The 24,580-nt window shown below is 39.2% G+C and overlaps 1 protein-coding gene across 1 annotated transcript in view; it reads right to left on the reverse strand.

The window, feature by feature from the left end:
- The window catches only part of ADGRV1 (adhesion G protein-coupled receptor V1), a 439,035-nt gene that overhangs the window by 211,952 nt on the left and 202,503 nt on the right, over positions 1-24,580 (reverse strand). The window contains exons 82-85 of the mRNA XM_054032481.1: positions 23,474-23,723; positions 23,140-23,279; positions 20,979-21,139; positions 18,896-18,996 (exon numbers count right to left, since the gene is read on the reverse strand). Of these exons, the coding sequence (XP_053888456.1) occupies positions 18,896-18,996; positions 20,979-21,139; positions 23,140-23,279; positions 23,474-23,723 (652 nt within the window). The remainder of the gene's footprint in view (positions 1-18,895; positions 18,997-20,978; positions 21,140-23,139; positions 23,280-23,473; positions 23,724-24,580) is intronic.

The following is a 24,580-nucleotide window of genomic DNA, read 5'->3' on the forward strand; positions in this document are numbered from 1 at the left end:
AAAATAAAGATTTCCACTCTCAAATCAGAGAAAATTATAATAAATTTCTGTTACAAGAAGAACATAAGAATGGCCATACTGGGTCAGACCAATGGTCTGTCTAGCCCAGTATCCTGCCTTCCAACTGTGGCTGGTGCCAGATGTTTCAGAGAGAGTTAGTAGTTCCGCAATTTGATATTTGAATTCCTTCAGAACTCTTGGATGAATGCCATCTGGGCTTGGTTCCTTATTACTGTTTATTATTTTGATACCTCAGTCTGGGACAGTTCCTCAGATTTGGCATCTAAAAAGAATGGCTCAGATGTGGGAATCTCCCTCACACCCTCTGCAGTGAAAACCGATGCAAAGAATTAATTTAGCTTCTCTGCAATGGCCTTGTCTTCCTTGAATGCTACTTTAGCAAATTGATTATCCAGTGACCCCATTGGTAGTTTGGCAGGCTTCCTACTTCAGATGTACTTACCAAAAAATTGTTGTTAGTTTTTGTGTCTTTTGCTAGTTGCTCTTCAAATTCTTTTTTGGCCTGCCTAATTATACTTTTCAGTTGATTTGCCAGAGTTTATGCTCCTTTCTATTTTCCTCAGCAGGATTTGACTTCCACTTTTTAAAGGATGTCTTTTTGTCTGTAATCACCTCTTTTATTCTGTTTAGCCATGATGGCAGGTTTTTTTGGTCCTCTTGTTTTGTTTTTTCATTTGGGATATACATATAGTTTGAATCTCTATTATGGTGTTTTTAAAAAGTTTCCATACAGCTTGAAGGCATTTCACTCTTGTGACTGCTCCTTTCAATTTCCAGCCAATTCATTTTTGTGTAGTTCCCCTTTTAATCAAGTTAAATTCTACTGTGGTGAATTTCTTTGGGTCCCCCCGGGATGTTAAATGTAATTACATTCACCAAGCAGTTCAGCTATATTCACCTTTTGGACCGGATCTTGTGCCCCACTTAGGACTAAATCAAGAATTGCCTCTTCCCTTGTGGGTTCCAGGACTAGCTGCTCAAAGAAGCAGTCATTAATGATGTCTAGAAATTTTCTCTCTAAATCCCATCCTGAGGTGACATTTACCCAGTCAGTATGGGGATAGTTGAAATCCCCCATTGTTGTTGAGTTTTCTGTTCTTGTAGCCTCTCTAATCTCCCTGGGCATTACATAATCACATCATTATCCTAGTTGGATGGTCAGTAGTATCCAACTGCTACACTCTTACTATTGAAGCAAGGAATGTCTATCCATAAAGATTGTATGGTACTGTTTTATTTATTTAAGATGTTTTCTATGTTTGACTTTGCTTTCTTTCACATATGTACCATTCCCCCACCAGCATGACATACCTCGATATTACTGTGTCTCATTGATTATCATGGTTCCACTAAGTTTCTGTGATGGCTATTGCATCAATATCCTCATTTAATAACAGGGACTCAAATTCACCCATATTTGTATTTAGACTTCTTCATTTCTATACAAACACTTATAAAATTTGTCAATATTTAGGTGTCTGCCTTCATGTGATGTAATTGAATGGGACTCTTTTTCATTTGACTGTTTCTCTTCAGTTCATATCTTTATCAACTTCTATCCTTTCTTGTTTAGTAGGATATAGAATATCCCTTTTAATAAATCCTCCCCTAAGTCATGTCTCTGTCCAAAATGTGTGCTCCTCCACACCTGTCAGCTTTCCCCTCGTCCTTAGATTAAAAACTCCTTTATGACCTTTTTAATTTTACATGCCAGAAGTATGGTTCCATTTTGGTATAGATGGACCCCATCCTTCCTCTGTATGAGCCTCCTTTCCCAAAAGGTTGCTCAGTTCCTAATAGACCTAAATCTCTCCACTGAACACCATTGTCTCATCCATGCATTTAGACCCTGCAGTTCTGCCTGTCGAACTGGAAGTATTTCAGAGAATGCTACCATGGACTTTAATCTCTTTCCTATCAGCTAAATTTGGCCTCCAAGACCTCTCTCTTATCTTTCCCTATGTCATTGGTATCTACATGTACCATGACTACTGGCTCCTCTCAGCACTTCACATAAGTCTACCTAGATGTCTTAAGAGTCCTTCACAGGCAATTTACCATGGGTTCTCCTGGTCATCACAAATCCAACTATCTATGTTTCTAATAATCAAATCCCCATTTCTATTACCTGTCTCTTCCTAATAATGGGGTTCCCATTTCTAGAGGCGTATTCTCACTGGGAGAGGATACAATGACATCATCTGGAAGGAGGGTCCCAACTAGGGGATTGTTTCCTTCCACTCCATCCTGATGTTCTGCTTCCCTCAGCCTTTCATCCTGCCCAACTGCACTAAGGCTATCAGACTGGAGGAGGGACCACCCGAGTGTGTCCTGGAAAGTCACATCTATATACCTCTCTGTCTCCCTTAGCTCATCCAGTTCAGTCACTCTGGTCTCAAGAGCCTGTACGCGGTCTCTCACAGCCATGGGTTGCTTCCAGCAAATGCACACACACATGTGCCCACGAGGCAATTAAACAAATGCAATGCTAAAAGCAGAGGTGAAATTGAATACTATGGATAAATAAATTGGAATAGTAAAGAAAGCACAGCTAGACAAATGCAAAATTTATAGGCAAATATCAAAACTGACTACTACTTATAAACCAAAGACATTAGGGCGCATCCTTTTACATCATGTCAAAGGAATACCATGTGCAAACTTGGCGCTGGCTTTTACCTTTACATAGTCTCATTGTGAATGAAATAACAGAAACTGCATGGAGCACAGTGATATAAATTGCAAATGATCTTACATTTTTCTTTTTTAGCCTTCTTCCTATAATATCATTTCTTAATAGTACCTTCTTAGCAAGATTGGGGTCCCTCACTGTTTTTCATGAAACCAAAACCAGCAAATGGTTTTGTCTTTGGAAAAAACAAATTATGACAACTAAGGTTTTGCCCAATGCCTCAGCCTCTCTCTAATGCATATGCTGTATTTGCTATTAGCTAAGAAAGCCATGATCAGGATTGAAAATCTGCATATAGCTAAATCTTCCTATATAATTGCTTCTATTGACAAGGGGAAAACGCATGCACCCAGTCAGAATGACCTTTCCATTACAACAACAAAAATGGAAAAGACAAAAGTAAAGTCTCCAGAAGACACACCACCGTTCAAGTCACCACACTGTTCCTCTGGAGCTGACTGAATCTGATATTCCCAAAATGGCAGTTCCAAGGGTGATTCCTCACCCTGTAAAGGTTCCACACACAGAAGACAAACTAGAACAGATTCTATATAAACAAAAGGTAGAATCGGTGTTCTCATCTTGGAAATATGAAGAATTTAGATAAACTAGGCCTATTGCTACAACTAACTTACAGCTAATTTATGACCAAATTGTGCCTTGAGCCCTAGGAAAGCAAACTAGGGGAGAGGGTTGAGGGATCCAGATAAAGAGACAATCTTTGCACTCCCATTGGTACAAGGAGTATTCTTGGTTAATGCTGACTCCCAAGGGAAGAGGTTCAGGGTAGAAGCATGGAATCTCCCTGTCCTGCTCCTCACCAGTCAACAGCACTCACACGACTTAAAAGGGAGCACACGTGCTAGTGTGATATAGCACAGTGCTCTAATGGAGCTACCCAAGTCATTTGTCTCTGGCAGACACATATTTCCCACAGCTCCGGCTAGGGTAGTGCAACTTTGCACCTTCAAGGCACAACAGATCCCTGGCATTTAAACTGTTTTGGGGGAGCCACCTTGCCTTCAGATTTGTCTCTGAAGTGCTTAGCACATGGCAAACACCATATAAATAAAGTAATAATAATTGTTTCAGAATCTGATGAAGCAAACCTGCGTCAACCACCATCTGAGGATAAAATGTCAAAAAAATAGACATCCATCATTTCTTTGTTTTAAAAAAATGTTTAAAAGTATTGGAATTTTAATTGGGCAGATCATGCACTAAAATACCCCTTAGCATTAAGGTATAGTTAAATGTTTTCAGTGTTCTTGGAAGTATTTATAGGATGTTGAAGCTAAATTTACTATTGCCGTTTAAAAAAATAATTTCTACCTTTTCTCATTGAGAAATGGAGCTATTTACAGGAGTCTGCAGAGCAAAATCAGCCCCAATGCCAGCATGATTGGGCAGCTCAGTGTCTCCAGACATAATGAAATGGTTTCTGAAGCTTTATATGCTCTTGTAGTGAAGCTTTGTATTGGTACTCTCCATTGTGAAAGGCTGAAGAAAAGAATGATCCATTTATTTCAGGAAGCTATGCTGAACTGCCCAAGAGTGTTCTTTGGGTCTCAGCTTCCAAAGGTGAATGATCTGATAATGAAAATCTTAATTCTGAAAATGCTAGAATGCCCTTTTACTTACAACTGTGTGTGTGGGTCAGAGACTGCAGCTGGATTTTAAAAGCTCTGAGAACATTGGAAAATGTGTCTACTGGGCAAGATCTCTATCATTTCATATTATTATTATTTTAATACCCATACTTTCTAAGCTTCTGAGCCTCAAGGGAACTTAATGAAAGTCTGTGGAAAATTTTGTAGTGAAGGAAAATAATTAAAGCAGTAAGAAAAAACAAGTTTCTCAATTATATTGGGCAGTTTCTAATAAACCCCCCCCCCCCTTCTCCAAACGAAGCTAAATAGATCAGCTGACATGTGGTATGCTCTGCAGACTGATCCACTGTGATACTCAGAGAATAGGTATTTGATTTAGGTACTAATACTGCTTCTCCTTCCCCTGAGCCGCTCCCCTCCCCTGCACTTTCCCACTATCACTTTAGATGAGAACACTGGGCCTGATTCTCTTCTCACTTCCACTAACTGGACTTCAGTGGAGTTACTCGTGATTTGCACTGGTGTAAGAGGGCATTCAGACTCTCAGTTTTTAGACTGCAGCTGAATATGGACATGCAAACATATAGCAATGGACTTGCTTGGTATGTCAGTGATAATTAATGAATATTAATAATTACATCCAAATTCTGCCTTCAGTTACACCCCTCTGGCTCCACCAAAGTCAGTAGAGTTGCACGATATATAAATTAGCCTTAGACTTCGGAATACTCTCTCCAGAGAAGTTAATTGAATTTTTTTCCCCCCATGTTAAGTTCTCCTCACACCTTCTATGGGTCATCTTGATTATCACTTCAAAGATTTTTCTTCTGCTGCTACTGATAGCTCATCTCAATTGATTGGCTTCTTACAATTGGTATGTGTACTTCCACCTTTTCATGTTCTCTGTATGTATAAATATCTTCTGTCTGTGTGTTTCACTCTATGCATCTGAAGAAGTGAGCTGTAGCCCACGAAAGATTATGCTGAAATAAATTTGTTAGTCTCTAAGATGCCACAAGTACTCCTGTTCTTTTTGCAGTAGTACAGATTTTCCCTGTATTTCAGATGCATATAAGCCTCCTGAATATTGAAAAGGTATCTCAAATGGAAAGAAATAAAAATAAAATTATATTGAAAAACTGAAAAATAAATCAACATTTGGATAATGAACCTAAATTTTAAAAAAATATATACAATGACTTAGAATCATAAAATATCAGGGTTGGAAGGGACCTCAGGCGGTCATCTAGTCCAACCCCCTGCTCAATAAAAGACTTCCTACAATGCAAAGATGGCCTTAGACTTACTAATCTATCTGTTTCATTGTTAATAACCAAATAAAAATAAGCATTTTTTTTACCCAAAAGCAATTATAATGCCTTAGGCAATTTATATAATATGATGATTATTTATTAAACATAATGTTTCCGCCTTTTCTATCTTTATTTTAAGCTTACTATCTTTAAAAATCACATAAATGCTTCATATAGGTAATGTAATTTTAATAGTAAAGTCTAATTTTAATCATTTTTAATAAATTTAGACCCTAATTCTGCAATGTTTTGCATTCATGGTTAACTTTAAACACGTGAGTAGTACCAATAAATGGGATTATCATGTGCTTAAAATTAAATATGGGCATAAAACCTCGATGCCAACTCTGCCCACATATCTACACCAGCAACACCATCACAGGACCTAACCAGATCAGCTACAACATCACCAGCTCATTCACCTGCACGTCCACCAATATTATATATGCCATCATGTACATTGCTATGTACATTGGCCAAACTGGACAGTCACTACGCAAGAGGATAAATGGACACAAGTCAGATATCAGGAATGGCAATACACAAAAACCTGTAGGAGAACACTTCAACCTCCCTGGCCACACAGTAGCAGATGTAAAGGTAGCCATCTTACAGCAAAAAAACTTCAGGACCAGACTCCAAAGAGAAACTGCTGAGCTCCAGTTCATTTGCAAATTTGACACCATCAGATCAGGATTAAACAAAGACTGTGAATGTCTAGCCATCTACAGAAGCAGTTTCTCCTCCCTTGGTGTTCACACCTCAACTGCTAGCAGAGCACCTCACCCTCCCTGATTGAGCTAACCTCGTTATCTCTATACTGATTTATACCTGCCTCTGGAAATTTCCATTACTTGCATCTGAAGAAGTGAGGTTCTTCCCCACAAAAGCTTATGCTCCCAATACTTCTGTTAGTCTTAAAGGTGCCACAGGACCCTCTTTTACTTTCTACATGGAACTGTTAGAGCCAAAATAATCTACAGCAGCCCTTATGCTGGATGCTGTTTTAGTCCCCAACCAGTCTAGGATCAGGGGAGTTGAACAATGTCCACCTTCCCTTCCCCGCCCATATCACCTCAGCTACACCAAATGGCACAGCAAAGACTCTGACTCTAGATCTGCTTATAGAGATGACAAGAATTATAACAAGAATTTTGTTTGTTTGTTTTCTTTCTGCTTATAAAGAATACCCTAATGAATCTATATATATTGTATGTACTGAAAGAAAAAAAGCTATTGGGCCATACCCGGGTTCCACAAAGCCTGAATAAATGTGCTTGGTGAAGGGGACCTACGTAGGGCTGAAGAGATGAAGTCCTCTTTCTTGCACAAACCTAGCAGAAAACCAGTGCAGCTATTCCATTGCACAATCCATGGACTGCAGTAGTCTCCAGCCAATGATGAAGACTACTCAAGCTGTAGTATGCCTCCCCAACCTCTCCCCCCTATTTAGTAGCTTTGGCCATGGCCTCATGGACATGAATCAACTGGACAATCCCTAAGGCCCCAAACGTTCCAGGCTCAGTGCGTCACCTCAGAATGGGCTTACAAGTGCACAGGATATGCAGTCTTCTTTCAAGGCCTGCCTCCCACACAATAGTTGAACCTCAATGCTTTTGCAGTGTTTTGATCTTTGCATACTTGTGCAGAGGGTGATAGGCAGCAACAGGATTTAACTCATTGTGCTTTGAAATTCTGTTATGCAATATTCCTGTGCAAATTCCACTTGTAGCCATGTGCTCTATTTTTTCATGGTAAGTGGGTGTTTTTCCTTGTATATATTTACATTCCAGGCACAATCACATGCTGGCATTCATCCTGCAACTTCCTAGTTTGGCCCTGAGTTTCCAAGTCATCCAATACACAAACTGCTTGGAATAGAATGGTCTATAGGAAAATTGTATTAAAATGTAACTTTAGATCATAATCTGATCAACTGTACCATTTCATAAGACTTTTTCCAAGGTTAAATTATCAGTTTGGTTACTGGGTTTGTCTGTCATTTTTCTACTTAGGTTTTTTGGGGGCGTTTTTTGGAACCAGATTAAGTCAGTCTGGAGAAGCAACTAACATTCAACATATAGTATTCACTGATTATACTGCAAAATCCTTTAACCATTCATTACCTGTTGTTTCAAAACTCATAGTCTGATATAGTCATTCTTAAGGGTGTGTGTAGCATCTAGTATTTGTATTGGTCTCTGGAATGTTCATGTTTATATTCATTTAAATATTTTTCATGCAATTTTTGTTTGATTTCCTCTGGGGAGATAAAGCAGATATGTTATGTGCTCATATGAAATCAGACAAAAAAACATCAATCTTTCTCATGGCCTGTGCCTTATGTGACTTGTTTGCATTATTTCTTATTTACAAAATGAAATAAATGTAATGATTTTAAAATGGAAGTTTTCATTAATATCTCTTTTGCAAGATCAAGCAAAAAACAAAAACAAACAAAAAACAAAATTACAACCACCAAAAAAGTAAAACTCGACTGCTACCTGCAGATAGAACTGCTGTGGTCACAAAGTCATCTGCACAAACTTAATTACAGTAATGAGTAGTTTGGTCTTTATTTAGTGTCTCCGCCACTTCCGGCTGCAAATTGTAGCTCTCGTTTAGAACAGCATCTGCTATATCAAACATGCAGCATTCAATTCTGCCCTCAGTTGTACCCATTATCAAATTCCATGAAGTCAGATGGATGGTGTAGGTGTTGCCAGGCATAGAATTTATAGGTGAGAGAAGAGTAATCAAGGTGGGGATAGTGGGAGAGGGTCTTAATTTATTTCCGCCAAGGCACTGGGGAGGTGGTCAAGGAAAGTCTTCAGTGGACAAATGGGGAATGGGAAATTTGCCAAATGGAAGCAGCAATGGAGGCTCACACAAAGAGGGGGATGGCACAAGGCAGGGCTGCAGTGGCTAGCACAGAACGGAGGGAGAAGAGGGGAGGTAGGCTCCTGTGAATAGGAGAGAAAGGTGAGCAATGTGGGTGTGATGCTACTGGCAGAGTGATGCTGAAATAATGGGGTGTGATTGCAGCACACGTAGACATACACAAGCTAGCTTTCATCTAGCTAGCTCAGGTACTGGAGTAGTGAAGCTGCGTGGGCTTCAGCATGTGCTCAAGTAATTAATTACCCAGAGGCAGGCTGTACAGCATGCTCAGAAACCTGTGTTGCGTTGGCTTACCCACTCCTGTTCCAAAGCTAGCTAAATAAAAGCTAGCTCAGGTATGTCAACACCAGAGACGTACCCAACAAGTGGTTAGAGACAGCAGCACTCTGTGCTTTACAGTGAGGCAAAGTCAGACAACTTGGGAATGGCACTATGTCCTTCCATATGTGGCCCCCAAACGTTTATAACAGAAATGAGTTGCAAGGCAACAAATCTCAAGCATGTGGTTTGCAGTGATAAACAGACTATCCTTGACACCATCAAAGCAGTTTGCAATGAGCACAGGGTATTGTGAAAAAGCTAGAGATGTGGGAGTACATCATAAACATATGTTAGGGCATTGTTCGTACCACCAAAAGTTTTGGCAATCAGTAGGATACAAGCAGGAGATACCAACAGGTTCTGCACTGATGTTACATTATGTTTCATAACTGAAATAGGGACCAAACAAGGTAAGGGTGAGTAGTATCATTCCTAACAGTGGCAAAAGTAGTAATACGTAGGCATTACAAGGATGGCAAGTCATCAGGAATATAAATAAATAAATAAAGTTAGCCGATATACAAATAACATATTAGTTGATGAAAAAAAGTATATTGTAAAGGATAGTTTAGTTAGAATATTTGACACATTTCTCTTCATTATCAGCCAGATCACTCAGACAGAGTTAAGTGCATGGATTCCCCTTTCTTGCATGGAGTAAGGTAGAGGTAACAGAGATATTTCCACAGCACCATTTTTTCCTGGCCTAGACCGACTATCATAGACCTACAGCAGAGCCAGTCTCCAAGCTTTCTAAAAGGTACAGCTGGCATGTAGTTGGCTACAGCATCTGACTAGTGGGAAGAATCAGCTCTTAGGCACAGCAGCAGTTTGGTGGCTGCTCAAAATTTGCCCATGGGCTGTGATTGCTCCTACCTTGTTCCAGTTCTGTTCCTGCCTTGTTCCAGACTTGGGCCCAGCCCTGCCTCAGAGCCAATCTTGCCTCTCTCCAGATAACTAGGCTCTGACTCTCAGCTCCGATTCCTCACTTTGGCTCTGACATCTGGCCTCCTGTTCCTGGCTACTGACTCCTGCTCCAGCCACTAGGCATGACTGCTCACGACCCAGTCTCTGACAGTGACAGAGCTCCCTCCGTAATATGTAAGCTATCTGTTATTTAGGTTTGGGTCTTGTCCTTAAAAGTCCATAGCTCCAAAATGCTTCAGGTTTATGCTAAATCTCATAGTATAGTGCTGCCATTGAGAGCTTCATTTGCATAGACTACCTACCCATTATTTCTCTAGAAACATTTGGGAAGTCACCATAACTACACATGAATTTAGATTTAGGAGGGCAGTAAGCTCCCAGCGAGACTCAGAGAAGGTCAAGAAGTCTTACCTTGTGCCCAAAAGCTAATTTCTAAGCTCCAGGGTCTGCCTTAGTGCTCTTGGCTCCTCTCCTGTGGGACTTCACAGCAAGAGGCAATGCAAACTGAGAACTTTGTTGTAAGAGCCATCACAAAGAATTTCATGGCGAGAGACAGTGCAGAAGATAACAGCAGAGCTTAGTGACTTTGGAGAGGCCCAGTCTACCCAGCTCCTTAATAAATTTGAATGACTAAACTGGGTTAGGTGACAGTGCCTATAGACAGGACCATGCAAGAAGCTCCCTTGGGCAGGAAGACAGACCTGCAAAGACATCCTTGGGCTACTATTACTTTTTGATCCAAGCTATGATGGGGTTAGGTGGATGGATGAGACGGTATGACCAAGGGATTATTGTCTGAGTGCCATTCTAAGTGACAGGTGGGAAGGGAGTTAGATTACTGCCAAAGTTAAGGAAGAGGATAGGTATTTTACTCTTTACTTGCATTTATATTCTATTGCTGTGTTTACCCAATGTTATGACTGTGTTCTCTTCACCCTAATAAAGATTTCCTTGTTTGTACACAACCTCAGAATGCTTGCAAGTGGGGAAGGGTATCCACGGAGCGTGTGTTCAGTTTTCCCCAGTGTCTGGGTGGGTACTCTAATGGGTTTGGTTTCTCAAGACATACTGAATCCAGCTCTTTTTGCTACTGTTAACCATCTGGCAGAAAGGTTACATTTTGGTCTCAACCCCAAGAGAGATGAAAACACTATGGCCTTAACGAATGTAACAATGGAAAAATAGGTGCACTTCAATTTAACTGGTAAAATGGCAGCAGTGCTGGGATTGCATAACTGGGGATATCTACGTTTTTTAAGTGCAATATTAACTTTCAGTTTCCAAGCTAAACGTGTGTGTTCAGAAATCTTCAATATTTTTAAACATATTTACAACCATTTACTGGTAGATATTTACAACCATAATCAGATTAATGTGTTTTCGGTTGGGGGATGCAGGAGGATGAAGGGAAATGGAGAATTTCCTTAGGTTGTGATGTATTTATTTTCAAGATCAAAGATTGTTTAGTGGCAGGATTCCCTGTAGAACTTCAGGGTCACAAAAGGACAATGGTAAAGCTTTCTAGCTCTCCAGGATTGAACCCCAGCCTCATTATGTGACATCTTCCCTTCCACTCCCCAGTCCATATTCCCTCATTTCCTCTTTTGGCTCTCTCCCTCCTACTCACTCCCAGACTGTCCAGTGCGCCTCTTTCCCTCTCAGGAATCTCAGACAACTTCCCCTGCTTCCATGTGACTCCCTGCCACCCTGGTCATCCACATTAGGCTCCTGTATGCTTCTTAAAATTCACAGTGCAGCATTAAGAATTCTGTTAGATCTAGAGGAACTAATTCTTCCAGCACCCTCCAAAACTAGTCAAACCCTAAGAATAAATAAACAATTCTACCAAATCATGGATTAGAGACAAGGGGCATGAGGTAATATCATTTATTGGACCAAGTTCTGCTGGTGAGAAAAACAAGCTTTTAAGCTTACACAGACCTAAAGAAGAGCTCTGTGTGAGCTCAAAAACTTGTCTCACCAACAGAAGTTGGTCCAATAAAAGATATTACCTCACCCACCTTGTCTCTCTAATATTCTGGGACCAACACAACAAAAACAACAACAAGGCATACAAATCATGAATTGTAAGAAATCTTACAAATATTTTTCATCTTATCTTAAAGTAAAACATTGAACAATTCCATCTCTAACTAGGGTTATTTTAAAAAAGCAATTTAAGAAGAAAAATCACAAATAAATGACAAATCTAAGAAGAAACTTATTTCTGCTCAGATTTAACTTAAGAGTTTAACACAGTGGGCCTACCTCTTCCTGGTGTACCTCCAATGAAGTCAATGGAATTATATCAGGATGAATTTAGCCCAATGGTTTAAGTGACTATAATTACTATTATTGGTAAGACTAAGTGAATGATGCTGCTGCAATATGAATGGCTCTCTCCTAAAACAGTTGCTCCTTTACCTTTTCAAAGAGGTATTTTATTGATTAGGAGGAATGTACTGATAGAACAGGGGTCCCCAATCTTGTTCATATTTGGAACCACTTATCAAAATATGTACATCTTCTCCTAAACTATCTCCACTCCCAGCCCCCGCAATATAAATCCCACATCTTTACATCCTGTACATATATAGATTTGTTACATGAAATAATAACATTAGGACAATGTTAAGGAAACAAATGAAAATAAACTTATTAGTACAAACTAATGATTTAAGAAATAATGTGTTTCAGAGACTCTGCAATAGTGCTATTATACATCAGCCTGGATGCAAAAGAACAAGTATTAGAAAGATCTTGGTTTATATATCTTTCAACTGAGATGCACTAACTCCCATGAACTTGATCTGCTACATGCAGAAACATCACTGCTTAAAGACTTGCAGAGGCTCCATTATTACGATAGCAGAAGGCCACCTGGAAGAAATCTGTTGATCATAGTTTGAGAACCACTGTCCAAGACAATGAATTATTCTTTTCAACCATGAACTCGTACAGTGTTGGCAGTGCAAGTTTAATCAGCAACTTTGGTGAAAAGATTTGACTGCCACCTACAGTTTGCCATAGTTAATGCATCTCAATTGAAATATATACAAAGAAAGATCACTAGAATCCTAATTTTAACATCCGGGGTGATGTATTGCCACAGTACTGCAAAGTCCCAAAATATATTCTTTCCTGAATCATCAGTTTTGTTCCACAATAACTAGAATACTATATCTGGGTATGAATGCAAGATACCCAAAATATGAATGCATATACTTAAATAGTGCCAATTTCAATTCAGAGAGTTACACATGAAACTGGATTATAGAGGATACTGTTATGTAAAAATATAAAGTCCTTTTACCATTAATCTAAATCTTTCCTAAACATATGTGACCACAACACAAGCAACCTAAGACACTTCACCCTTGTCTCTCAAAGCTTGCACTCAGATACATAGTCTGAGATATGTTAGCCACTTTAAGCTTTTTTCTATTTAGTTGGCATTATGCAAGCTTTACTAGCTGTTCTCCTAAATTCCTCTATTGGTTAATGTTTCAAGGTTAAAAGGATAAAAATACCAGTGTTCTGATAAATGTCCAATACCAATACAAGGAAAATTTTAGCATTGACTTTTTACACAATACCTGCTCAAACATTCATTTGTTTCTTAAAATGAGATTCCATCATATAGGTTCATTAGTCAGCAAAAATCAAAGGTCTAGGTTACCTAATAAACTTCCAATGATATGTATACCATTTAAATATTTGTAGCTTATGTTACATCCCTCATTAGTTCTCACTTAGCTAAGGTATACATATATAGCTTTTAAAAATCTTTCCTCATAACTCTATTCCCCCACAACCAGGGCCAGTCCTACCCTATAGGCAGACCATGTGTCTGCTTATGGCAGCACAATTGAGTGGGTGTCAATATCCTTTCAGCTGCTCAACAGCTGAGAAATTCAGCTGGCTTCTACTCATCAGCTCCCTCCCTCTTTCCCAGTGCTCTGGAAAGCCACTTTTTCCTTCTGAATGGCTGCTCTCCAGCTGGCCCCTCCTTCCTGCCTAAGCAATAGCTAAATGGTTGAGTCAGCTGCCCCTGCAGAGCAGGCCTTTCTTCTAATGCTTACACCACACCCTTACTGGCAGCTTTACAGCTGATGACTCCCACCCACACAGAGCCCCCAACACAGCAGAAGGGGGGGGCAGCTGGAGACCCCATTATGGGTTGAGGGGGGTGAATAGGGAAAGGAGCTAGATACTTGTTAAATACATTTTAGAAAATTCCTGGATTTTCACATTTTAAAAATGACTCAAATTAGATAGTGAGGTTAACAGAATGTTAGCTTGTGTACACGGGAGGAAACAACCGCATATAGAAGTTAGTATCAAGCAGCAAAATGCCTTCGGCTGGCCCATCATTTTTTTGGCTCTTCTTTGTATTCCCTTAACTTCAAAGTTCTTCTGAAGTGGTGCCAAAAACTGAATACAATATTCCAGGCACCACAAAACTTTGAACACAGACTATTACCTCCCTACTCCACAAAGTTATGTCTTTACATTGACAGCACTGGACTTCTTACACTGTCATATGGTCCTGCAAACCTTCTAATTTGACATCCGCTATCTTCTGTAAGATCTATCTTTCCCCTATTATTGCTTCCCACCTTTCACCCTCCCACTGTCTATATGTGTTTCTTGTTATTTTTCCCTATATGTATTAACTTGCCTGTTCTAAAGCTGATTCCAGTTACATGGGGAAAGACCAAAAAAAAAATGAAAAAGAGAAGAAAACAAATGCAGTTCACAACCTCATCTTCCTCCCCAAAATGCTTAAATACATTAGAAGACAACAAAAATGTGAGAGAAGTTGAACTAACTCACAGGTACTGTCCATTGGCCGCAGACCTTCTGCTAAGAAGAGGAATATATGGGTCTTAATTTCTGAGATCTTTGTTAGCATAAGACCTGCCTCTGATCTTTATCCAGAGGAAAAGCTTAAAGAAGAGCTGGTCAGGAATTTTCTGAAAAATTTTTCAATAGAAAATGCAGATTTCTATGAACTGAAACCATCTTCAGAAGAGGAACAGTTTCAACAAATCTCCCGATTCAAAAAAAAAAAAAAAGATTTTTTTCCCCAGAATTGTGGAAACATCCCATTTTGACACTTTCCAACCAAAGTTGCATTTTGTGGATCAAAATGACTGTGTTTCAAAATTTTAGTTAATTTATATTTAAAACAATTATAATAAAAGGTCACAAGAGCATACGAACACAAGAATGGTCATACTGTATCAGATCAATGGCCTATCTAGCCCAAATCCTCTCTTCTGACAGTGGCTGGTGACAGATGCTTCAGAGAGAATGAAGAAAAGAGGGCAATGTATCGAGTGAGCTACCCAATCATCCAGCAGTCAGAGGTTTAGGAACACCCAGAGCATGCGGCTGCATTCATGACCATCTTGGCAAATAGCCATTGATGGACCTATCCTCCATAAATTTATCTAATGCTTTTTTGAAACCAGTTATATTTTTGGCCTTCACAACATCCTCTGGCAATGAGTTCCGCAGGTTGACTGTGTTGTGTGAAGTAGTGCTTCCTGATGGTTGCTTGAAACATTACTTTCATTAGCTGACCCCTGCTTCTTACGTTATGGGAAGGGGTAAATAAACACTTCCTTATTTATTTTCTCCACACCATTCATGATTTTAAAGACCTCTGTCATATCCTCCCTTAGTCATCTCTTTTCTAAACTGAACAGTATCATATGGAAGCTGTTCCATACCCCTATTCACTTTTGTTGTCCTTCTCTGTACTTTTGCCAATTCTAATATATCTTTTTTGAGATGGAGCAACCACAACTGTAGGCAGTATTCAAGGTGTGGGTGTACCACGCATTTATATAGTGGCATGATGATATTTTGTTTCTTACTATCTATCCCTTTCCAAATGGTTTTGACTGCTGCACATTAAGCAGAGAACTAGCCACAATTACTCCAATATCTTTCTTGAGCGGCAATAGCTAATGTAGTTGAAATTATGTTTTCCAATGTGCATTACTTTGCATTTATCAACATTGAATTTCATCTTGCCCAGATATCCAGTTTTTAAATCCCCTTATAACTCTTCACATTCAGCTTTGGACTTAACTATCTTGAATAATTTTGTATCATCTGCAAGCTTTGCCACCTCACTGTTTACCCCTTTTTCCAGATCATTTATGAATATGTTAAATGGCACTGGTCCCTATACTAATCCTTGGGGGATCCCACTATTTTCCTCTCTCCACTGTGAAAACTGACCATTTATTTCTACCCTTTGTTTCCTGTCATTAATCAGTTCCTGATCCATAACAGGCCAAAACAAACAAAATCTTTCAAAATTTTGAAAATGAAATGTTCCTGTTGACTTGATCCAAAAACATTTTTGGATTATGATTCTGTAAAAATGTGAGACTGATTTTTTGTCCTGATTTAAGACAGCTTTTTTTTTTTTTTTTTTTTTAAATTTCATGCCATTTCCCATCCAGCTCTCCCCATTAATGACAGACAAGTGGAGACGTTGTGACGAAACATCAGCAATTATCATCTGACATATAGTACTAGACTGAACACAGCACATAACAACTGTGGTATGTCAATATGATGTCACAGCAAGATTAAAAAAAAAAATTAAGATAGTACTTTCCCAAAACTCAAAAAAGGACAGAGCAAAAAGAAAAAATAATGCAGCAATTTTTTAAACTGAAATAATTCTATCTTAAAGAAAGAAAGAAAGAAAGAAAGAAAGAAAGAAAGAAAGAAAGCTGTTTGCTTTTTCCAACAGAAGTTTTGGAGGCAATGAGTGGGTCAGAATACCAAAAAATCTGTTTTTAAGTACTGGATATAACCATGCTTGAGTATTCCTGCTATATTGTCTTTTGACACAAGAAACCCCAATTTGTCTGCTAAAGGCATCTGAATAGTGTCTGCAATCTAAAGTTGCTAAAATTATGTCCTATGCAAATACTGCTGCCAAAGTCAGAGTGGTTGGTGAACATAGCCAAGTAAACTCTAATTATGGAAGATGGGTTTCTAAAGATGTTGTATGAAAATAGCTAAGCTAAATCAGAGAGTCAAGACAGGTCACAGACATAGTACAAACAGCATTATCAGGCTCAACACAATCCCATTTGGTGCTTCAGGTGACATGACTTCTTTCACAAGTGCCTCTGATTTGTTTTCTGGGAAACTCATATGGAATCTAGCCCTTAATGCCTCAACTATGGAACATAATTACAAAAGTTGTACTAATTCGCTTAATAAGCGCTCTCTTTGCTAGGTCAAACTGTTAAAAGTATTTATTGCCCAGTTGAAGCACCTGTTTGTTTGTTTTTATTTTAATTGCCCTTTCTTCTGTTCAACATGAAGGAATATGGAGCTGCTGAACCAGGCACTCTTAAGAGCAAAAGCCTGCCAACAGGCAATTAGAGAGATATATGTGGAAGCACTCTTTGGAAAATCCACCAAAAAGTAGAGACACAAGATGGTCAAGGAATATCCTTTATTGGACTGACTTCTGTTAAAAGAAGATAACTATTAATAGAAGTTGGTCCAATAAAAGTTTAAAACCTTTTATTAAGGCAAAGTTACAATAAAACATTAATGTATTATATCATATGTAACTTATTCAGGATCATGTTAATATTTAAAGAACTTGGCTAATGATTCTGGTTTGCTGGCTGAGGAGCCTGCCTCCTCTGAGTATACTAGAAAGAGTGACCACATTTCCAAATACCTGTCCTCTTTTCGATGCTTCTCTTGTGTACATACTTGGTAGGAAATGTTTTCCATTACAAAGACAGTCCATATTTGACTATTCCACAATTCCATAGGAGGAGGGATCACATTAGTTCAATAATTTTGTGCAATACACAGTCTAGTTGCTAACAATAAAGAAATTAATTCATCATTCTGTTTAAAATGTATATCCTTTACTGGGGCATTAGGTAAGCAGGTCTGGGGTTAACAATAGATCATTCAAACACTGAGTAAAACTCAAACAATACTAGAGACCAAATATAGCTATGCAATAGCAATTGTTGGGTAAAAAGAAATGTAGGTCACAAAAAATAAAACATCCCCATTCATCCAGACCACCTTAGCAACTTTGGACAAATTTTCTAAATCTGTGTCACCAGGGCCCTCTCCCTTAGATACTTTAATCAATCATCAGAAATGTATCTCTACAAAATATCAAAGTGACTGTTGTGGGTAAGAGCTAGGTTATTCAATTAGGACAGCTGTTCCTGTGTACTGATTTGAAATCATACCAAGAGATATGTAATAATCTTAATAATAAATAATATACCATATTCTCAATATTCTGCATTCTTATCTTGCATAATTACAGCTTCCTACAAGTTAGTGCGAGAGAAATATACATTTATATATATATATATACACACACACACACACACAAAAACATTTGTTCTTTTCCCATGTTCTTTCTGTCTCCTCTCCATTAATTTATTTCAATAAACTATGTTGTTAGCACAGATACTGTTTCATCTCAGCTAGTATTTTATGTTCCCACTCTCCCACCAAAAACTCTACTGTACCAGGTGTAGAACAGATACTCCAACGATCTTTTAGTTGTATTGCTTAACGTTGCTTGGAAGTGTATAATTTTGACTGAAGAGGGGGTGCAGAAGCTCACTGTGAATGGGGGGCGGGAGGATGAGGAAGGGGAGCAAGGGGAGCTAATGAGACTTGCAGGGAGGGTGGGAGTCCCCCTCAGAATCCTGCTCTTGCCTCTGCCCCCACCCTGGGGGCATGTGCGATTTTATGAAGAGGCAGAGCCCACACAGCATTTTCCAGTGTGGGGGTATTAGCCCCCACTGACCTTCTGGTTCCATCACCTCTAATTTTTCACTTAATTATCAATAAATTTTATTTATAAGTCATATAACACAATTTCTGATTTCACACACACACACACACACACACACACACGATATCTTGTGCTCTAGTCTGCCTTTCTCTCATTCTCTCTTTAAAAAACTAAAATCAAAAAACCTCTCCTGCTCTGCTCAGGAGCAACTATGGGGAGATGGGAGAAGAAAGAATGTCTGTACTTGATCAAAATTCAGAGACTTCAAAGTTTTTTTCCCCCTTACCTGAGAACCCAAACAGGCAACCATCATATGAGTAAGAAGTTTAGCTGCAAACATGGAACACCTGGCACAGAAAAGATGTGAAAGAATAGCCAAAGTGAAACCTGTGGGAACAGAAAAAACAGGATCATTCTAAGAATCACAGCCAAACATCATGTCGGATGGCAAAGTAGTTTTGGAACTATTAAATAACTAAGGCCCTGATCCTGTAAAGACCTTACGAATGTGCTTAACCTTTAGTTCCCATTGGGAATACTCAATTGCACTTATAATTAAGCACGTGCTTAAGTTTTCACAAGTTATGGGCCTAATGCACAATGTAGGGGATTTCTGTGCTTGCAATATTTTCACTTTATTTGTATTTCATTTCTTTAGTATCTGGAATGTTGGAACTAACCAATAGCCACAGATGTAGCAAAGGCGAATATTCAATGTTGAAATGAATGCACAGTGCTTCGTAAAGTGCAGCATTGCTTTATGACAAACAGCTGTACTAATCCTAATTCTGAATCCATCTGTATTGTGTATGGACCTTTTGGACATCAGTACTAGAATAGGGTGACAGAACTCTTCTCTTGACTGACTGTTAGTTGGTGCTACGGTCTGCTGACATACTGCAGCTGGTGTGGCTCATTAACTCCACTTTGCATATGAGGACGGTGGAGGTGGTTTTCAGAGGACATAGAGAACAAAAATATGGCTTTCCTCCATGATCTATTCTAGGAATAACCAAGCTCAGGGAGGAACCTTAGCCTGAAGCTCACATTGTATTATTGTAACTGAGTTCCCAGTAAAGCCACTCCGCAAGAAGAGGGCAAGTTCAGATGTTAACCCAGGATGTGTGTGCTCTGTTGAAGACAGGGTGGGGACTCAGTTCTCTCACAGGTATACATTCTGAAAGCATGAAGTGGTGAATTATGGCACAAATACTCAGCTGTGAATTACTGCGTCACTAGCTAATGATATCTACAATAGTAGTGATGAGTAAGGGAGGCAATGATAACATTTCAAGTGATTTTGAGAATACTTTTTTTATCAGAATGCAAGATTTTAACTACATTAATTGTGTGTAACAATATTTGTTTAAATGTTTAATTGCCAGGTGACTTGCCTCTTCATTTCCTGGCAGGTAGAGAAATAAAATGTATAGTTTTGTCTGTCCTTACACTCAGAATGGGAGAAGAGGAGCATACAACACATCTTTAAGGATTCGGCACATGCTTTTTTGAGGAACGGGAAGAAGGGAGTTTAGTTTTCATATTCTTAATTGGTCAATTGCAAAAAATTTCCTGAGGTAAATTATATCTTGAAACCCCATCTCTCTAAGGGATGATTTAAAGTATCCAAAGAGGGGGTGACTTCATCAGAACAAGAGGACTGCCTCAGCCCTCCTTTAAATTTGGTTCTGCAATTTCACACAGGGGGCATCCTTCAAGCCCACACAAACCTCCTTTTACCAGATCACTGCATTCAATATTTTTCACAGAATACTATATTCTTTTGATGTATTTATTATATTCAACTTCCACTGATGTCAATAGTAATTGAGAGTTCTTGAAGCATCAGGCTGTAATTACACCAAAATGTTCTTTGTGCAATGAGGCTTTCCTGTTCTCACTTAAGCTGTGAGAAGATACAACATTTTCAGCAAAGTGCTGTTAAAGGCTTATAAAAGTTACATGTATGGAAATGGAGTTTCACTCTATCAACATCAGAACTCACAGAATACAGCTACAAGACTTACTTCTCATATGGATTACTTGTTATAACATGCTGAACTGATTAACAACATTTGAAGACAAAAAAGTATGGCAGTCCTAATGGTGGCACATTTGGAAGCTCTGCCTCTTGAATCCAAGTCCAGCAGCGGACTGGAATTATTGTGCAGGCATTGAAGAAAGAAGTTCTTAGACAGTGATTCTCAGACAGATGCAGTGTTAGTGCATGCCCTATACTTTGCTGTTCAACTTCAGTGGAGACTAAGCAATCATTTTCACTCCTTTACAGTAAAGATGGTTCACTATAGTATTTTCTTCTTTAACAAGATCACACCAGTCAAACAAAAAATAAGGCTGTATCAACTGACCTGAAATACAGATGAATCCAGAAGAGAAAAAAGCTTCATTGTATGAGGACAAGTTGTCTGTCTGGGCATACACAGCGTAAATGGACATGTGAGAACAGGAGCATTGTATGTAGTCTGAAGTGTCATCAACCACTTTGCAGAACTGACTATCAGACAACCAGCTACAGCAAAAACAAAAGATTCACAAAATCCTCATTCATGAGTCTTCATGTTGAGACTGATTTCTTAAACTAATCAACAGCTGAAGCTAACGTGTCTTTCCTAATCCTGGAATAAACTGGTAACTGTTTAGTTTTACTTCTTACCACTGAAAGGCATTTATCCAAGACAAGAGACAACCAGCTACCTAAGCATCACTGTATATTATGCAAGTATTGAAGAAAGTGATCTTGTATATTTCTCATACTAATCAGACTCCAAAGTGACAGCACAAGTGTTACTGTAACATTCCCATAACAACTGAAAATACCCAGGTTACTTTGTGATTTTTTTAAATCTTCAGTGTCTTCCAGATGCAATCATCAAATGCATTGTCTATTTGGAATGAAATTTAAATATGGTTTCTTTTTACCCTATTCTAATTGGGAAAAAAAAGTGAATACATTATTTGGAAAATGCATTTTTCACTAATTGGCACATCCCTATCTTTCAAAGCTTCTGCAGCACTGATTGGGCCATGTAGCTTTCTAAAAGGTATTCTACATACTAGTTTCTATCATGCAAAATGGTTTATTGCATACTGATATTCGTGTTTCCAAATTATTTAACATTTGAGCTTTATGTGGTCTTGGACCAAGTTGCTTCAGAAGTTCTTAAAAGGAATTTAGGAGCTGTCAGGGAGGACACTATCCTATTACTGTATAAATGGCTCACTTTAGGTGCTATACTAACTGCAAGTACATAATATTATCTAGTGACTAGATAAAAGGCAAAGCCAATGGGTAAATCAATAGTCTGCTGCTGCCACTCCCTCACAAAAAGTAAAAGGGGAAGTGCTGATCTGCAGGGACCGCCAGCAGGCAGGAGGCGCTGGGGGGAGGGGGAGGTTCTGGTGGGGGGGGGGCTCCTCCTTTCCCACCACCTGCTGCTTGCTTCCCCATTCACCTCCTCACCCCACTCGCCCACCCACCTCCCACCCCTGCCACCTCCTGCATGGCCCCCCAAAGTGCAGGCCCTGGGGCAGTCGCCTCAATTCACCATACCCACGAGTCATCTCTACTCTTAGATGAAGAGAGTGTTCTGGGGAGTGCCTCCTCTCAGAGTCTATTGAAATCACGTAATCAATCCTTATGGGTGGTAAGAAGAACTGAGGAGGGCTGGGGATGGCTCCACCCTTTATACCTGCACACAGTGGCACGTGGCAGCAGAAGGTGTTCGAGCCACCCGACAGGTATCACTTAGGAAAAAAATCCCCAGCAACCATGTGCAAGACATGCACTCACCTACAGAGCACTGAACACGTACAACCACTCAAAGAACAGTACTGAGTTACGTATTCATTAATAGCTCCATTTTTATAAAATAACATAACCAAATATTTAGCTTTAGCAGATTCTTTCTGAGACAAAGTCTGGGTAAGAGACTTTGGGCCATACGAGAGATGTTGGCTGTATTCCCAATTTCTGTAGCTTCTCAGTGGGGTTTGAGCTCTTGTTCATTTACAGGAACTATAAAGGACACAGAGTAATTAATACTGGAGTAATAAAGAAACTGAAATGTATGGTCTCCCATAAGCTAACGGGCATTTTCCCGCAGAAAAGCAGGAGACAGGGGAGCCATTTTGTCTATGTCCCACCCACAACAATTCTTGGTGGCATGATGGAACAAGATATCAGGGTGTTGCATATGCAGTGCTAATGGAGTGGTCAGGATTTTTGACAGCAAGCTAGGAACAAATTATACTGAGCAAAATACAGATAGGAGTTGAAAATTTTGACCAAATTTGAATGGATTTTCATAAACCATCAAAAGATACTTCTCTGTCCCCTTGTCAAGTTTTAAGTTCTTGCAGCAAACCATAGAGTAGCTAGAAATATTAAGAAAATGAAAATTATTTTTTAATAGAAAGTGTAAGGCAATCTGAAAATAGTTACCCCATATATATGTGCACACAGATTTATTATGGAAATTGAAAAGCTAAATTGTGATTTATAAAATGTACCTTTCTGCAGCCTGATTCCAAAGGAGGCACAGAGATTTACGTGGAACAATCCGACTGTCTGCAGAATAAATCCGGTAGATAACTTCATTGTTGTCTTTCAATGGATATGAACTCTGACCCTTCAAACTCATTGAAAAAATCTGACAGCATAAACAAGGTAAATATGTATTCAAAATTAAAATTCAGTGGTCAATGCATAAATATAATTACACCACATCTACATGCACAGACACACACTATGATACACTACAGATATTAAATATCTTTTGATCAAAGATTAATAACTGAAACTTACATTCAAATCCCATAAACAGAAGCTGCTGCATTTTCATACCTTGTTTTTTAGGGCAGTTCTTTTATCACCAGTTATAAACCACTGTTGGCTGCTGTATTCTGTAAACTGTACAAATTTACAGTTCTGATCTCTAGGAGGGGAGGAGGCAATGGAGACCTCCAACAAGCGCTCAGGAAAACTGATTGAATCCCCATCTTTTCCATCAAATTTGTGTCCATTGATTTGCTGAGGGTACCAGTGGTGGGCCATTATTGCAATGTATGGGCAGCTGTCAAGGATGGTTTTGCCTCTGTTGAACAACAACAACAAAAAAAGAGAGAGAGAGAGATCCGGTAAGTGGAACAGTCATTTATCCATTCATTACAGGGAGTGCAGTGACTCCTGTAGTTAGGATACACTTTATAATGAAAGTTTTAAAATTTCATTCTTTTTCAATAAGAGCTCTATTGCCTCTGTGGTTTGTAGCAGGACTTTGATGTTTGACAGAAGGGAAGCCATGGGGCCAGTGAGGTGCTTTTTGATGTCCTCAGGAAAATCAAATTCAGAAAGGGATGGGTTATAAATTTCCCTTCTGTATTTTGCTCAATACAGCTTGCTGTTGAAACCCGTCCACATTCCACTGGCATTCCACATTCAGCTGAACCTACAGACGGGTCACAGACAAAATGGATGCTCCTGCTTTCACCCTTTAGCCTAGAACATGGTGCTCTGGGCTGGGAACAAGAAGCCCACGAGCTCTAAGCTCACTTATTCTACTAACTAGTATTAACAAGTCTGTGCCCTTCACAACCCTTTCATCAACAGGTCTCAACGCGCTTTACAAAGGAGGTCAGTATCACTAGCCCCATTTTACAGATGGTGAAATTGATCTATATATGGTAACATACTATTTTTTCCATAGGACTGTCCCTTTTTCAGTGCACAGCATAGATGAACCTGGTCCTACATGGTACTGCAGCTGAGGGGGCAAGGTATCTTGTAGAATTAGGCCACAAATCTCCTGACTCCTAGTCCCATGCCTTCCATATATAACAGTATCCTGTACAATGTATTCTATTCTGCAGTAATAGTCCAAAATTCCACGTCCTACTATTGTACCACTGCAGTGCTTTGAGGGAATACTGTAGAACGGTGTACATCTTTGTA

The sequence above is a fragment of the Malaclemys terrapin genome, chromosome 6 (assembly GCF_027887155.1).
Source record: "Malaclemys terrapin pileata isolate rMalTer1 chromosome 6, rMalTer1.hap1, whole genome shotgun sequence".
NCBI classification, from domain to species: Eukaryota; Metazoa; Chordata; order Testudines; family Emydidae; genus Malaclemys; species Malaclemys terrapin.